Below are 16,669 nucleotides of genomic sequence, written 5' to 3'. Positions count from 1 at the left end.
CTGAGCGAAGAGGCGGGACTTAGGCGAGCTGAGCGAAGAGGCGGGACTTAGGCGAGCTGAGCGAAGAGGCGGGACTTAGGCGAGCTGAGCGAAGAGGCGGGACTTAGGCGAGCTGAGCGAAGAGGCGGGACTTAGGCGAGCTGAGCGAAGAGGCGGGACTTAGGCGAGCTGAGCGAAGAGGCGGGACTTAGGCGAGCTGAGCGAAGAGGCGGGACTTAGGCGAGCTGAGCGAAGAGGCGGGACTTAGGCGAGCTGAGCGAAGAGGCGGGACTTAGGCGAGCTGAGCGAGGAGGCGGGACTTAGGCGAGCTGAGCGAGGAGGCGGGACTTAGGCGAGCTGAGCGAGGAGGCGGGACTTAGGCGAGCTGAGCGAGGAGGCGGGACTTAGGCGAGCTGAGCGAGGAGGCGGGATTTCGGTGAGCAATGTGAGGAGGCGGGATTTCGGCGAGCAGTGCGAGGAGGCGGGATTTAGGGGAGCTGAGCGAGGAGGTGGGATTTCAGCGAGCAGTGTGAGGAGGTGGGATTTCGGCGAGCAGTGTGAGGAGGCGGGATTTCGGCGAGCAGTGTGAGGAGGCGGGATTTCGGCGAGCAGTGCGAGGAGGCGGGATTTCGGCGAGCAGTGCGAGGAGGCGGGATTTCGGCGAGCAGTGCGAGGAGGCGGGATTTCGGCGAGCAGTGCGAGGAGGCGGGATTTCGGCGAGCAGTGCGAGGAGGCGGGATTTCGGCGAGCAGTGCGAGGAGGCGGGATTTCGGCGAGCAGTGCGAGGAGGCGGGATTTGACCAAGCAAAGCGAGGAGGCGGGATTTTACCAAGCAAAGCGAGGAGGCGGGGTTTCAGCGATCACACAGGATTAAATAATCCATACATTGTGCTTACCTGCCGGTGAGGATGTCGTGTTTGATCTGCAGGAAGTACAGGTACCTGAGGGAGAGGGATGGAGGAAGGACAGTGAGTAACAGCTATACAGCAATGGAGAGATGGATGATTAGTCAAATGCAGAGGTACTACAACTCCCAGCAAGCCCTAAGGTGATGCCACTTAGGAAAAAGGCCTATGCAGAGATAAACATGGCCACAGCTATCTCCTTCCCTATCATTCTGATCCTCTGTCTTCACTATCGGCCATTGCCCTGGAACAAGCATGCAAATCAGAAATAATGCTATCTCTAGCTGCAATGCTGGTTCCAGGGCAAAAAGCACCAATGACTGAAGCCAATAGGTTGCTATGGGGCTGGGAACACAGTTGCTGATGTGATTTCAGAATTTGCAGCTCTCTGCAGTCGCATTAAATCAATTGCCATTGCGCATTTTCCTGCATTCGCCAAAACGCACAAGATTCTGATAAATGTGTTTCCAGTAACGGAAAAATAAATCCTTCCAACTACAGAGATTAGCAGTCTTCACTACGATCTGAAATGACCCAAGTCAAAATACATCTGCCACCTCATAGCTGATCTTTTCTCATGAATTCAGCGCGGAAATGTTGGTTCAAAGCTTCAGTAAGTTCCGACCAAAGACTGGACGAGCAGAGAGACAACAGTTTTCTGACTTGCATACAAACGTAATGCAACTTGTTTGCAAGATCGGAATCGGCCCAATCAAATTCACTTCCTGATCGTTTTGACTGCTACAAGTTCAAGTTGCATACAATTTGTATTACATTTGCATGCAAGACAGACCCCTCCTCATCCCACTGACCGCGTCTAGTGAAAGTTATTTGTTGCTGGCAGCACTTGCAACGCATCACATTTTTTTAATCAGGTGTGAATTACAAATACAGTTCCTGGAACCGACTTCCTGGAATGCTTAAAATAGAACAACAAATATTTCTTATCCCTCCGAGGCAGAATCGGGCTGATCATTTGCACGAGACGATACTCTGTATCTGGAGTAGGAGAGGGAAGATCTCTGCAATAAAAGGTGCAATACATCTCGTGATGTTTGGGAAAATCGTCTAAAGGTGCCGATACACTGCGTCGAATTCCCGCCAATATACAGCAGTTTTGATCACTGTGATCGAATCTGCTGTTAAATCGATAACGCAAGTGCTGATTGACCAACAGATTTCCATCCGAAATAGATCGATCCCATTGATCTGTCCCGGGAGAAAATTTCTCTCACACGCAGGCGGGTCGGTAGCACGTCGGTAGCAGCGTTCGATTGGCCGACGACCGACGCAGCATAGCGGCAGCAATACATTACCTCTCCGCCGGCGCGAGTCCCCGCTGTCTCTTCTCCGGCTGGCCATCTTCTCTTCACTTCCTGTCCTGTCGAGGGAAGTTCAATCAGTAGAGCGCCCTCTGCTGTTTGAACTTCCGCTGGTCACAGGACATGACAGGAAGTAAAAAGAAGATGCCCAGTGGGGGCAGAAGGAACAGCGTGGGGACTCGCGCCAGCGGAGAGGTAACGTATTGCTGGAAACGGCGGGCAGCGGCAACTCCACAGATTGTGAATCAAAAATCTAAATCTGTGTGCAGTGTATGGGCAGGCAACAGATCCCTCTGAGATCAGAGAGGGGCGAATCTGTTGGTCGATCTGGTGACAATCAACCAGTGTATGGCTGCCTTAAGGGCTGGCACCCACTGGGGTGTTTTTGCACCGCCGACAATCCCCAGAAACGCTTTGCCAATGAAAGTGAGTGGCGAGGAACCCACTAGTGCGATTGTGATTAGGGCCAATCGCAGGACATGCTGCATTTGCGCTCAATGCCGTCTATAGTAGCGCTGCACAATCACTTTGGGGGGGGGGGGGGGGGTCGAACGATTGACAATTTAAATATATTTATAGTTACCAGGTGTCTGTATTTCTGGCTTCCGTCCTTAACCCCACCCCCTAAAGGAAGAGGTCACAGGGGCTTCTCTGATTGGTCCTAGAGAAGCACCTATGACCTCTGCCTTTAGGGGGCGGGGCTACAGACGGAAGCCAGACACCCTGTAAGTATAATAAAGCTTATTGACAACACAAAAAAAAAAAAAAAAAAGAATCGCTGCACACATTCTTAGGGCTGGTGCACGCCAAGCGCTTTTGGTAGCGTTTTCCAAACCGCTGCCGCCAGTGAAAACGCTTGGCTAATGTAACTCTATGGGATGGTGCACATCAGCGGTTTGAGGTTTTTAGCAAACCGCAAACGTGGGTCCTGCAGTATTTTTGCGGTTTGCAGAAGCGTTTCTTCCTCAATGTAAAGTATAGGAAAAACGCAAACCGCTCTGAAAAACGCCAGATCAGAGCAGTTTTGCGGGTGTTTTTGTTACAGTAGCTGTTCAGTAACAGCTTTACTGTAACAATATATGAAATCTGCTACACAAAAACACTCCCAAAACCGCTAAGCATGTTTAGAAAATCTCTCTAGGGGCCCATTCACACTAGAGCGTTTTGCCGGTGATTTCGGCAAAATGCTCAAACACTAGAGCTTTTGAAAGCGCTAGGGTAATAAAACCCTAAGGGCCTGTTCTTACTTAGGCGATTTGCGCTAATCGCCGCAAATCGTCAAAATCGCGAAACACAAACGCGTCGCCTGCACCATTTTCAGGCGATTTCCCGGCGATCGCGTTTCAGTGCTATAGAAGCGCTAGACGCGATCGCGGGAAAATCGCTGCCGTGTCCAGTGATTTTTCCACGTGTAATCGTGGAAAAATCACTCCCGCAAAATTCAGGCAAAAATCGCTGGCATTTTGCACTTTCAAGTGTGAATGGGGCCTAAACATGCCTAGAATCACTCTGAAAATCTGCTTCAAAAACCTCTAGCGTTTTGCGGATCTGCTAGCGGTTTTTGGTGTACACTGGGCCTAAATGGGTTCCAGGCATAAGGGAGAGATCTTTCCCTAATCAAACCTATTCGGAGAGAGTTCTGTTTCCTGCCCATACACAGCAGAACAATGCCTGATAGATTTCAGCATGAATCGGCCTAGCAACGCCACCCCATGAAGTGTAAATTATCACCGGTCAGACTGGCGCTACTCCTGGCCTCATCTCTGTGTTACTGTGGTGATTGTAACATGTCACACACACCTGCTGCCACATGAGGGCGACAGCGGATGATGCCCGGAGTCACGTCAGCCGCTTGGGGGAACAGCAGCCAGGGGTCTGTCACGTAGATTGGTCGTCGCTATGACGAATGCCGTCACTGCCGCGTACCTGATCGACCATGTTGGACCGAGATATTTCAGCTTGCTCGATCAATACATCTGACCGTTTTCATCCCAAAATCAATCGAATTGCCGATCCGGCGTGCTTGATTTTCATCCAATTTTAATAAAATTACCAATCAGATGTTCAATCAGACAAAAATTGCCTGATGTATGGCCACCTTAAGGGAAAACTGTAACAAGAGGGATATGGAGGCTGCCATATTTATTTTCTATTAAACAATACCAGTTGCCTGGCTGTCCTGCTGATTTATTTGGCTTCAGTAGTGTCTGAATCACACCAGAAACAAGCATGCAGCTAGTCCAGTCAGATCTGACAATAATGTTAGAAATACCTGATCTGCTGCATGCTTGTTCAGGGGCTATAGGTGAAAGTATTAGAGGCAGAGGATAAGCAGGACTGCCAGGAAACTGGTATTGCTTAAAAGGAAATAAATATGGCAGCCTCCATGTCCCTTTCATTACAGTTGTGCTTTAAGAGCTGGACAGATGCGGGATCTCCTCCCGGTATATTCAGTATACAGCGATGGAGCAGGGTGGGCGGTTCTCCCATGAGGCGGACGGAGACCTTGGTGAGGATAACACCACATTCATCTGGTAACCAGGAAACAGCGGCTGAAGATGCTGAACAATGTGGACAACTCTGCTGTTAACCCTGCAGGAGCCCTCAGAGTGAAGGTATGTGTATGACACAGGCAGATGGGCAGGGAAGCCATTACCTTCAAATTTGAAGTGGCACGGCCATGATGAGCTATACTGTGAACATCTGCTCAAAGTCCAGCATCTGAAACTGGATAGTTCCGTGGCTTTGATTGTTTACATGGAGCGTGTGGCCCCCTTCTGTATACCAGCTACTTCAGGTTATGCTGCTGCTCTCTGATCCTGCCTGACTCAAAAACTCAACACTAGTATTTCTTACCATCTACTTCCTGTCAGTGGCGTACCTACCATAGGGCTGCAGGTGCTCACAGCACCGGGTGCAGCCACGGCTAGGGGGGAAACAGTAAATTCGGGCGCCTGAGGCTAGTGGACAAATCGGGCGCCGCCATTCACTCCTATAATAAATATCGTTTAATGGGCGCCCGATAGGAAAAAAGGGCGCCGGAGAAAAATAACGTTTTAAAAGCGGCGCCCGGAGACTTAATGTTTTATTACTGTTTCTCATGATTACACATTATTTAATGATTTATACATTTTTAAATTTTATTTTTAAACGAAAAACAGTACAATATTTTTTTTCAAACATTATTTTTAAACGAAAAACAGTACATTTTTTTAACATTATTTTTAAACGAAAAAACCAACAGGGGGGTCTTAGGTTTAGGCACCAACAGGGGGGTCTTAGGTTTAGGCACCAACAGGGGGTCTTAGGTTTAGGCACCAAAAGGGGGGTCTTAGGTTTAGGCACCAACAGGGGGGTCTTAGGTTTAGGCACCAACAGGGGGGTCTTAGGTTTAGGCACCAACAGGGGGTCTTAGGTTTAGGCACCAACAGGGGGGTCTTAGGTTTAGGCACCAACAGGGGGGTCTTAGGTTTAGGCACTAACAGGGGGGTCTAGGGGTTAGGGGTAGGTACAGGGAGGGTTACTTAGTAATTTTTTTTTAAAACGTTATTATACGTTTCACTATTTAAACGAAAGATTAACGTTTTTACAATTGCCGATTTAATGCACATTATTTAATGATTTATAACTTTAAAAAACATTAATTTTAAACGAAAAACAGTACAATATTTTTTTAAACGTTATCCATGCTTATCGTTAAAAACCCGGCGCCCTTTTTCCCCAGCGCCCCTTTTTAACGTACGCGGCTAGGGGTGCCGCTGTGGTGCTCAGTCACTGTGTTCTTCCATCTGGGACCTTTTCTCATAGTTTGTGCAACATTCAGGAAAATAGCAGCAGGCAGTGCAGGGGACTGTACTACTTCCTGCACTAGATTTAGCACCCTCCTACTTCCTGTCCTGTGGGCAATGTGTCTCCTCGCTCACTACACACAGTCTGCAGTGAGTGAATGAGCAGAGCAGCAGGGTGAGTAGAGAGAATGATTGATGTGCTGCAGCTGGGACATTAGCAAGGAGAGGTGGCAGGATGTGTTTAGTGCTTCAGAAATTGTCTATTATTAGTAGCCATGTGCACTGTAATACCAGAGTGCCCTAGACTATTGATTATTTATCCTGATCAGAGTAATTAATCAATAACGCTGGGCAGTCTGCTGTTGCAGAAGCCAGTGATACAGGTGCTGACTGCCGACTTCTGTAGTGAGCAGAGACACAAGCTCTAGGCAAATTAGATTAGTTTGATTGCAGGTAATCTTATCTCTTTTCCCAGCTCCCCCTCCCACCCTGTTGTCTTCCCCATTACCCTTTCCTCTTTTCAGATTTTAGTGGCTTCTTTTAACAGCATGTCCCTGCCAAACAGCACTGGTGCTGTCTGCAGTCCTGGTGAGAGGTCTTCCTGCCATTTCTCCTCTCCCACCAGGCTTTCTGTCTTGTACCTCTACCTCTTTATCACCCCCTCCTATGCATTCACGTCTTTCGTACAGTATGTCCCCCTTTCCTGACTGTGCTCAGAGGAGCTCAAGAATCTAAAGCTGGCCACTAATGGTCCAATTTCTAGCGAAAAATCGATAGAGCGATCAGAAATTCTGATCGGACGAAAAATCGTTCACTACACCATCAACTAACCAATCATTGCTTCCTATCTATCACGACCACCAAGAAAATCCAAATTTTCGTTCGACGAAAATTAATTCGGGCGACATTTTTTTCACTCGTTCATAATCGATTGTGTCCACCAATGGAGATTATTTACAACCAATCCGATCAGAATTTCTGATCGCTCGCACGATTTTTCGCTAGAAATTGGACCGTTAGTGGCCAGCTTAATCCTACCACAGTAATAGTCTAATCTCCTATCATATTATTGTTGTGCATTTATATAACACTGACATCTTCTGCAGCACTTTACAGAGTACAGAGGCTCATAACAGTCATCTCCGCCCATATCCGGATGACTCCTTTTCCTCTAAAATCCCCCCGAACAGGATTTTTTTTTTTTGGGGGGGGGGGGGGGGGGGGGGGGGGGGTCTGTAAAGAATCAGCACCGGGTGTCAAATTCCCCAGGTACACCATTACTTCCTGTTGTGCTGCTCTTACCCGACTCCACCTTGCTCCTGCCTAACTACAAAACTCCACCCTCAAATGTCTTACCAACCACTCCCTGTTGTGTTACCACTTCCTGCTCTGCTAAACACCCTAACTCCACCCTCAGAAGTCTTGCCAGCCACTTCCTGTTGTGTTATCACTTCCTGCTCTGCTAAACACACAAGCTCCACCCTCATATGTCTTCCCAGCTACTTCCTGTTGTGCTGCTGCTTCTCTGCTTCACTCTGCTCCTGCCCAACTCAAAAACTCCACCCCGTATGTCTTACAATCACAGCATCACCGCTGAATTTGCAAATCATCCTTTGTTGTCCCTGTAAGCTAGCCACACCTCCAGATCCACTGGAGTGCAATGATGTGTCGGCTTGTTAAATGTACAGAGCTGACACATCATTGCATTCCGGCGGATCTGGAGGTGTGGCCTGCTTACAGGGACAACAAAGGATGATTTGCATATTCAGCAGTGTTGCATTGTGGGAGACCTCATATGCTCACTCCAAACTGAATAATCACAAATAACTTCTGTTTTAGAAAGGCAAACTTTTGTGTTGCGTAACATTTTAGTAAGTGGGCTTTTGTAGCCCTCTATACACACCTAGGAATTCTGGTTCACCATGAGCTTGCTGGGTAGTCTGTTATTGTATAGGTTCACCTATTTTTTTAATCCAATTGGCAAATAAGCGACTGCGGGAAGATATCATACCTGGTGTATTCCTCCTGCAGCTTGCTGGGGTCCGAAACAAAAAACTTCACCCTGAAATTCAGGCCGTGGGGAGACCCCCCTGAGGAAAAACAAAGTGTCAGCTAAAACTTCAACTGCTGCCTGATACAGATACAAGCACAACGTTCACAGCGCCACTCACGTTTCAGCTGCTTCCTGACCGGTTTGTTTGGATCCAGCCACCTCTGTGCGTGGAACGGAGAAAACGAGACGTTACATTTCAAGGCAAACGTAGGAGAAAGTTACACAGGTTCATATCTGAGAACATTGGCCTACTTTTTAGGTGTTCCTAACTGCCTATTTTGTGTGTGGGTGGAGTCACAAATTGTGCCCGCCCCTTCCTCCTCAGCAAGCTGTCCCCATTGGCCAGCTCTTCACCAGATCTAGTCATGGTAATATTGGTAAAACAATAAGCGGGCAGGTCAGGAGAGGATTCTGGCCTGCATGCAAATATAATGCTAATTATATGCAGCTTGGAATTGGGCCAACCCTTGCCAGTAGGAAGTGAGTTTGATTTGTCCGATTCTAAACTGCCTACAAATTCCATGTAAGCCTTAAGGTAGCCATACACTGGTCGATTTGCCATCAGATTCGACCAACAGATAGATCCCTCTCTGATCGAATCTGATCAGAGAGGGATCGTATGGCTGCCTTTACTGCAAACAGATTGTGAATCGATTTCAGCCTGAAACCGATCACAATCTGTGGTGGCATTTGACACGCGGCGTTCTTAGCCGGCGGCAAAAAGGCACAGAACGCTGCACCAAAGTACCGGCACGGTAAGCTATATACAGGTAGTCTGCGGTTAACGAACGAGATAGGGACTGTAGGTTCGTTCTTAAAGGAGAACTGTAGTGAGAGGGATATGGAGGCTGCCATATTTATTTCCTTTTAAGCAATACCAGTTGCCTGGCAGTCCTGATGGTCTATTTGCCTAAAGAAGTGTCTGAATCACACCAGAAACAAGCATGCAGCTAATCTTGTCATGTCTGTCTAAATTTGTCAGAAACACCTGATCTGCTGCATGCTTGTTCAGGGCCTATGGCTGAAAGTATTAGAGGCAGAGGATTAGCTGAATAGCCAGGCAACTGGTATTGCTTAAAAGGAAATAAATATGGCAGCCTCCATATACCTCTCACTACAATTCTCCTTTAAAGAGAACCCGAGGTGTGTTTAAAGAATGTTATCTGCATACAGAGGCTGGATCTGCCTACACAGCCCAGCCTTTGTTGCTATCCCAAACCCCACTAAGGTCCCCCTGCACTCTGCAATCCCTCATAAATCACAGCCGTGCTGTGAGGCTGTGTTTACATCTGTAGTGTCAGTCTCAGCTGCTCCCCCGCCTCCTGCATAGCTCCGGTCCCTGCCCCCGTCCCTTCCCTCCAATCAGCAGGGAGGGAAGGGATGCAGGCGGGGACTGGAGTTCTGCAGGAGGCGGGGAGAGCAGCAGACTGACACTATAGAGATAAACACAGCCAGCTCTGACAAGCTGTTTGTCAGCAGCGTGGCTGTGATTTATGAGGGATTGCAGAGTGCAGGGGGACCTTAGGGGGGTTTGGGATAGCAACAGAGGCTGGGCTGTATAGGCAGATCCAGCCTCTGTATGCAGATCATATTCTTCAAACCCACCTCGGGTTCTCTTTAACCTGATTCTGTTCTTAAGTCGGAACACTGCTATATCTGTCCCCTGTACATCCTCTGTGCCCCCCTGCGCCTCCAGTGTCACCCTCTGTGTCACCTTTGCCCTCTGCACTGCAGTTTAAAAGCCATTTTTTCTTAGCATTTTTTTAAAATTGATTTTCTCTAAAAATACAAGTCCAATTTGAAAAAAAATGTATGACTTGTTGCCATGGAAACACAGAATCCATGCTGTTCGTATCAGTGGGTCGTTGGTAAGTCAGGCGTTCGTAAGTCGGGGACTACCTGTACTCAATACGGGGGCTGTCCGATCACTGCTAGTGTTGAACACTTAAGGTGGCCACACACCATACAATTTTTTAAATATCTGTTAAATTTAAGAATTGCAATCAATTTTTCTGACTGATTGTAACATTTCAAAAATATGACCAATGTACCACACACCTGTGTTCAATTTTTCCCTAATCATGATAAAAATGATTGGAAACTCCGACAAAATTGATAGGGTGTGTATATTGATAAATTGACAATCTAACACACACCATACAATCTTTAGAAAGATTGAAGAAAAATATCTGGCATTCCGGATCGATCAAAATGGGAAATCAGATCGGATTTTTCAGTCGAAAAAAAAAAAAAAAAAAGCTTTAGATTTTTTCAGGAGATCCAATCGTTTTTATCGAATTGCCGTAAAATCGGATCATTTTATTGTATCATGTGTGGCCACTTTAACAGGCACCTAGCCGGTGCATGAGAGCAGCTGACAGAGTGAATCCACCAGGCCTGACACCAACCTACAGACCACAAGCAGACAAGTCAATAACTCATTACATCAATTCATGTATGAGGGCTGGAACCCACAGGAGCGCTTTTGGCAGCGTTTTGGCAGCACTGCGATACGCTAGCAGTTTGCCAAAACGCTGGGCTAATGTTAATGGATGGGGCAACTTCCACAGGAGCGTTTGCAGCATTTTGGGAGCGTTAGCGCTTCAATGTAAAGTATTGAAACGCTAGCGGAAACGTTCAGCAAAACTTAAACTGAGCGGTTTTGCTAGCGTTTTGCGGTTCAGCACACTGTAACAAAATGAAAAATAATTCACAGGACCAATCAGGATAAAAACGCAAAACGCAAAACGCTACGCACCCGCTGGGCAAAAAAATACAATGTTGCAAAACACGACCAAAAACGCGCATGAATCCGCTTGCAAACCGCTCAGACAAAACGCTAGCGGTTGCGTTTTGCGTTTGCTGATTTCAGTGGGTTCCAGGCCTTAGTGCATTTTTATACAGGTTTTGCTTTACATAGAAGTGACCAGAATCCCCCACATGCAGGGCTGTTTTTAAGCAAAGGCATTCCAGGCCATTACATGGAGTACCACTGGTCCTGAGGGCCATCTGCCCCCAAATGAAGCCATACCTCCTGAACAAAGCCACACCCCCACAGGTGTTTGGGCCACCTTCTGTTCCCTTTTGTGCCTCTTCTGTCCCTTTAATCCTCCTTCAGTCCGCAGTGACACCTCTGCGCCTCCTTCTGTCCCCCTTTTGTGCCTCCGCCTGTCTCCTTGTGCCCGCTTCAATTCCCCTGTGCCACCTCTACCCCCTTGTGACTCCTGTCCCGCTGTGCATACCTCTGTCCCCATCCCCTCCCAGCCTCCCTTCGCGCAGTGTGTAAAGGCAGAGTGTAGCACAGCAAAAGCTCTGCTCTCACCTCCCTGCCGGAGTCCAGTGTTGTGCCTGTGCGACCATCTTGTCTTGTCTGTCTCCTGCAACCTCTAGTGCTGGCACCTCACTCTCCTCATGTCATGTGTAATCACGTTTCATGCGGTTGGAGATGCTGGACACTAAGGTGAATGGTGAGCAGACAGGAAGAAGCACAGCACTGGACTCCAGCGGAGAGGTGAGAGCACTGCATAATATGCATTTATACACTAAGCTGGGGGGTAGTGCAGGAAAGGATGGGGACAGACTGATCACACAGGCACAGCACTGGACTGCAGTGGAGAGGTGAGAGCACAGCTTCTGCTGCGCTATACTCTGCATTTACACACTGAGCTGGGGTAGTGCAGGAAGGGGATGGGGACAGAAAGGATGGTCGCACAGGCACAGCACTGGACTCCAGCGGAGAGGTGAGAGCACAGCTCCTGCTGCACTATACTCTGCATTTACACACTAAGCTGGGGGCAGCAGGAAGGGGCTGTGCAATGAGATGCAACAGTATCAGCGGGTGTTTGTATCTCAGGGACTCCCTGTATTATGCGTCTCCTATACTGCACATACCTTATATGGCACACGGATTATATTCTAAAGTGTGTGGGCGACACATGACTTCCTGCCTGGGGTAATAAAAAGTCTGGAAATGGCCCTTCCCGCTTGCACCGCTATAGGAAATGTTTTTGTAGGGCAAAAGGCGGACAGGAACTTACAGGGTTCTCTGATGAATCGTCAGCCAACTGGAGCCCAAAATAGTCCCGTTCTGTGAGGTCGAGGAACTTGAAGACTAAATCTAGCAGCGTCTGGCCGTGCTCATGTTTCTGCAAAGACACAAAACACAACAGGGCTGCCGTTAGCACACACAGCGAGCTGAAGGTCCTCAGAGGCCAGACAGGGGGCGCCACTCTCCAGCCACCAATATCAGAGCAGTTTAACAACCGTACTGAAAATAACAAAAGGAATAAAAATGTAGATTTTCAATATTCATGTATAAATTACTGAGTCAGTGTTTGCCCATTGTAAAATCTTTCCTCTACCCTCAGATTTACATTCTGACATTTATCACAGGTAGTGACATCTTTAGTCCTTTCAGGTGATCTCTGCTGAATGTTTGTTTACTGAGAGTTCCAAAGCAAGTGAAAATATACCTGTTCTCCAAGAATGCAGGGAAGGGGGGGGGGGGATTCTATAGCATAGTGGATGGCACAAGTTTCTTGAGGCGCTGGGTCCCCGGTTAACGTCTCAGTCAGGGTACTATCTGCATAGTGTCTGCATGCTCTCTCTCCCTATATCTCCTCTGGGGTTTTCCTCCAGGCACTCAGATTGCCTCCCACATCCCAAAACACATACAGATAAGTTATTTGGCTTTCCATAAAATTAAGCTCCTCTGAGGACAGTCAGTGACATGACTATGCACTCTGTAATGTGCTGCAGAAGATGTCAGTGCTATATAAATACATAATAATAATATGTTAGGGCATTAGACTATGACTATGGTAGGATTAGAGTGTGAGCTCCTCTGAGGACAGTCAGTGACATGACTATGTACTCTCTACAGTGCTGCAGGAGATGTCAGTGCTATATAAATACATAATAATAATATGGTAGGACATTAGACTATGACTATGGTAGAGGTTAGATGGTGAGCTCCTCTGAGGACAGTCAGTGACATGACTATGTACTCTGTAATGTGCTGCAGGAGATGTCAGTGCTATATAAATACATAATAATAATATGGTAGGGCATTAGACTATGACTATGGTAGGATTAGATTGTGAGCTCCTCTGAGGACAGTCAGCGACATGACTATGCACTCTGTAATGTGCTGCAGAAGATGTCAGTGCTATATAAATACATAATAATAATAATAGTATGGTAGGACATTACACTATCACTATGGTAGGATTAGATTGTGAGCTCCTCTGAGGACAGTTAGTGACATGACTATGTACTCTGTAATGCGCTGCAGAAGATGTCAGTGCTATATAAATACATAATAATAATAGTATGGTAGGACATTACACTATCACTATGGTAGGATTAGATTGTGAGCTCCTCTGAGGACAGTCAGTGACATGACTATGTACTCTGTAATGTGCTGCAGCAGATGTCAGTGCTATATAAATACATAATAATAATATGGTAGGACATTAGACTATGACTATGGTAGGATTAGATTGTGAGCTCCTCTGAGGACAGTCAGTGACATGACTATGTACTCTGTACAGTGCTGCAGCAGGTGTCAGTGCTGCATAGGGTAGGGGACCCCTGCAGGCACCTCTCGGGGTGGGGACAGTTTGGTGGTTGCCCCCGGAGACACACATTTGAGGTGAGTAGCAGAAGACAGGCGTCTGTTTCGGTCAGGAGACATCCCTCTCCTCCAGCAGATCTCCCATCCATCTCCATCACAGCCAGGAGTACATCTGTAATGAGGATCCTTCGGCCTGTCACAGTTCTCACACCACAGGAGCTGCGCGGGGACAGTTCTGTCAGCCAAGAACACGCGCGGCTCTCCAGAGAACGCTGAGTTGCGTAACTAACAGCTGCGTGCAGACACGGAAATGTGCCATCCTCAGATCCTGACTACTTCGTCTCATCACAAGCTCTGTGCCGAGATACACTTACAGGAAAACTGAAGCATGGGACATGGAGGCTGCCATATTTATTTCCTTTTAAGCAATACCAGTTGCCTGGCAGTCCTGCTGATCCTCTGCCTCTAATACTTTTAGCCCTAGACCCTGAACAAGCATGCAGCAGATCAGGTGTTTCTGATGCTATTGTCAGATCTGACTGGATTAGCTGCATGCTTGTTTCTGGTGTTATTCAGACACTACTGCAGCCAAATAGACCAATGGGGCTGCCAGGAAACCGGTATTGTTTAACAGGAAATAAATATGGCAGCCTCCATATCCCTCTCGCATCAGGTGTACTTTAACGTCTTGTGGTAATGCTTGAAGCGCATTCTGATGCTAACAAGGAGTTCAAGAAAAGAGGGAGAGATACTGAATATAATATGAGACGATGGACAGGGGGGCTTTTAAACAGGGCCTCCAATGACAGAGTAGAATGTAATACATTCTAAATTCCTGGTTTCAGGATCAAAAACACTTCCTATATCTGTATATTGTGTATATTGGGGTGTAGTTTTCCACTCCCCTGGTGATGTCACAGCCTAGGCTGATTAGCTATGTGGAATTTTCCTCCCAGCTATGTGGAGTTTTCCCCCATTCTGGGACACAAGGTGTTATATCTACTGGCTTCGGAACACACAACAAACACACTCCGCAGTGATGCACCTGCCAGCAGTAAAAATGTCACCATGTGATAAATGTCAGAATGTAAATCAGGGAGAGGAAAGATTTTACAATGGGCAAACACTGAGTAAATCCTTTATAAATAAATAAAAAAATAAGATATTTTATTATATTCAGATGAATGAGCACACGTGCTTTCTTACGCCGACATGAAAGGCATGCACAGCGTTATCCAGCAGCAGGATATTGCACACACATGAATGCACGATCACCTCTGCGCACACGCGCTTACTTACGCTGACGTGGAAGGCTTGCACAGCGTTATCCAGCAGCAGGATATTGCACACCTCTGCGCACACACGCTTACTTAGACTGACATGGAAGGCTTGCACAGCGTTGTCCTGCAGCAGGATATTGCACACCTCTGCGCACACACGCTTACTTAGACTGACATGGAAGGCTTGCACAGCGTTGTCCAGCAGCAGGATATTGCACACCTCTGCGCACACGCGCTTACTTACGCTGACATGCAAGGCTTGCACAGTGCTGTCCAGCAGCAGGATATTGCACACCTCTGGGCACACGCACTTACTTAGATTGACATGGAAGGCTTGCACAGCGTTATCCAGCAGCAGAATATTGCACACCTCTGCGCACACACGCTTACTTAGACTGACATGGAAGGCTTGCACAGCGTTGTCCAGCAGCAGGATATTGCACACCTCTGCGCACACGCGCTTACTTACGCTGACATGGAAGGCTTGCACAGTGCTGTCCAGCAGCAGGATATTGCACACCTCTGGGCACGCGCGCTTACTTACACTGACATGGAAGGCTTGCACACTGTTGTCCAGCAGCAGGATATTGCACACCTCTGCGCACACGCGCTTACTTAGACTGACATGGAAGGCTTGCACAGCGTTGTCCAGCAGCAGGATATTGCACACCTCTGCGCACACGCGCTTACTTACGCTGACATGGAAGGCTTGCACAGCGTTGTCCAGCAGCAGGATATTGCACACCTCTGCGCACACGCGCTTACTTACGCTGACATGGAAGGCTTGCACAGTGCTGTCCAGCAGCAGGATATTGCACACCTCTGGGCACACGCTCTTACTTACACTGACATGGAAGGCTTGCACACTGTTGTCCAGCAGCAGGATGTTGCACACCTCTGCGCACACACGCTTACTTACACTGACATGGAAGGCTTGCACATTGTTGTCATGCAGCAGGATATTGCACACCTCTGCGCACACACGCTTACTTACGCTGACATGGAAGGCTTGCACACTGTTGTCATGCAGCAGGATATTGCACACCTCTGCGCACACGCGCTTACTTATGCTGACATGGAAGGCTTGCACAGTGCTGTCCAGCAGCAGGATATTGCACACCTCTGCGCACACGCGCTTACTTACACTGACATGGAAGGCTTGCACACTGTTGTCCAGCAGCAGGATATTGCACACCTCTGGGCACACGCGCTTACTTACACTGACATGGAAGGCTTGCACACTGTTGTCCAGCAGCAGGATGTTGCACACCTCTGCACACACGCGCTTACTTGCGCTGACTTGGAAGGCTTGCACAGTGCTGTCCAGCAGCAGGATATTGCACACCTCTGCGCACACACGCTTACTTAGACTGACATGGAAGGCTTGCACAGCGTTGTCCAGCAGCAGGATATTGCACACCTCTGCGCACACGCGCTTACTTACGCTGACATGGAAGGCTTGCACAGCGTTGTCCAGCAGCAGGATATTGCACACCTCTGCGCACACGCGCTTACTTACGCTGACATGGAAGGCTTGCACAGCGTTGTCCAGCAGCAGGATATTGCACACCTCTGCGCACACGCGCTTACTTACGCTGACATGGAAGGCTTGCACAGTGCTGTCCAGCAGCAGGATATTGCACACCTCTGGGCACACGCTCTTACTTACACTGACATGGAAGGCTTGCACACTGTTGTCCAGCAGCAGGATGTTGCACACCTCTGCGCACACACGCTTACTTACACTGACATGGAAGGCTTGCACAT

The 16,669-nt window shown here is 48.0% G+C and overlaps 1 protein-coding gene across 3 annotated transcripts in view; it reads right to left on the bottom strand.

Annotated features, from left to right (window-relative positions):
* Window positions 1-16,669, bottom strand: part of PTPN4 (protein tyrosine phosphatase non-receptor type 4) — a 191,919-nt gene that overhangs the window by 126,199 nt on the left and 49,051 nt on the right. For all 3 annotated transcript variants that reach the window (XM_068246137.1, XM_068246139.1, XM_068246138.1), the window contains exons 3-6: window positions 12,085-12,192; window positions 8,166-8,208; window positions 8,006-8,084; window positions 876-920 (exon numbers count right to left, since the gene is read on the bottom strand). In XM_068246137.1, the coding sequence (XP_068102238.1) occupies window positions 876-920; window positions 8,006-8,084; window positions 8,166-8,208; window positions 12,085-12,192 (275 nt within the window). The remainder of the gene's footprint in view (window positions 1-875; window positions 921-8,005; window positions 8,085-8,165; window positions 8,209-12,084; window positions 12,193-16,669) is intronic.

This window comes from Hyperolius riggenbachi, chromosome 7 (genome assembly GCF_040937935.1).
Source record: "Hyperolius riggenbachi isolate aHypRig1 chromosome 7, aHypRig1.pri, whole genome shotgun sequence".
NCBI lineage: Eukaryota > Metazoa > Chordata > Amphibia > Anura > Hyperoliidae > Hyperolius > Hyperolius riggenbachi.
Note: the sequence above shows the minus strand (reverse complement) of the source record. Positions and strands in the feature narration are given on the sequence as shown.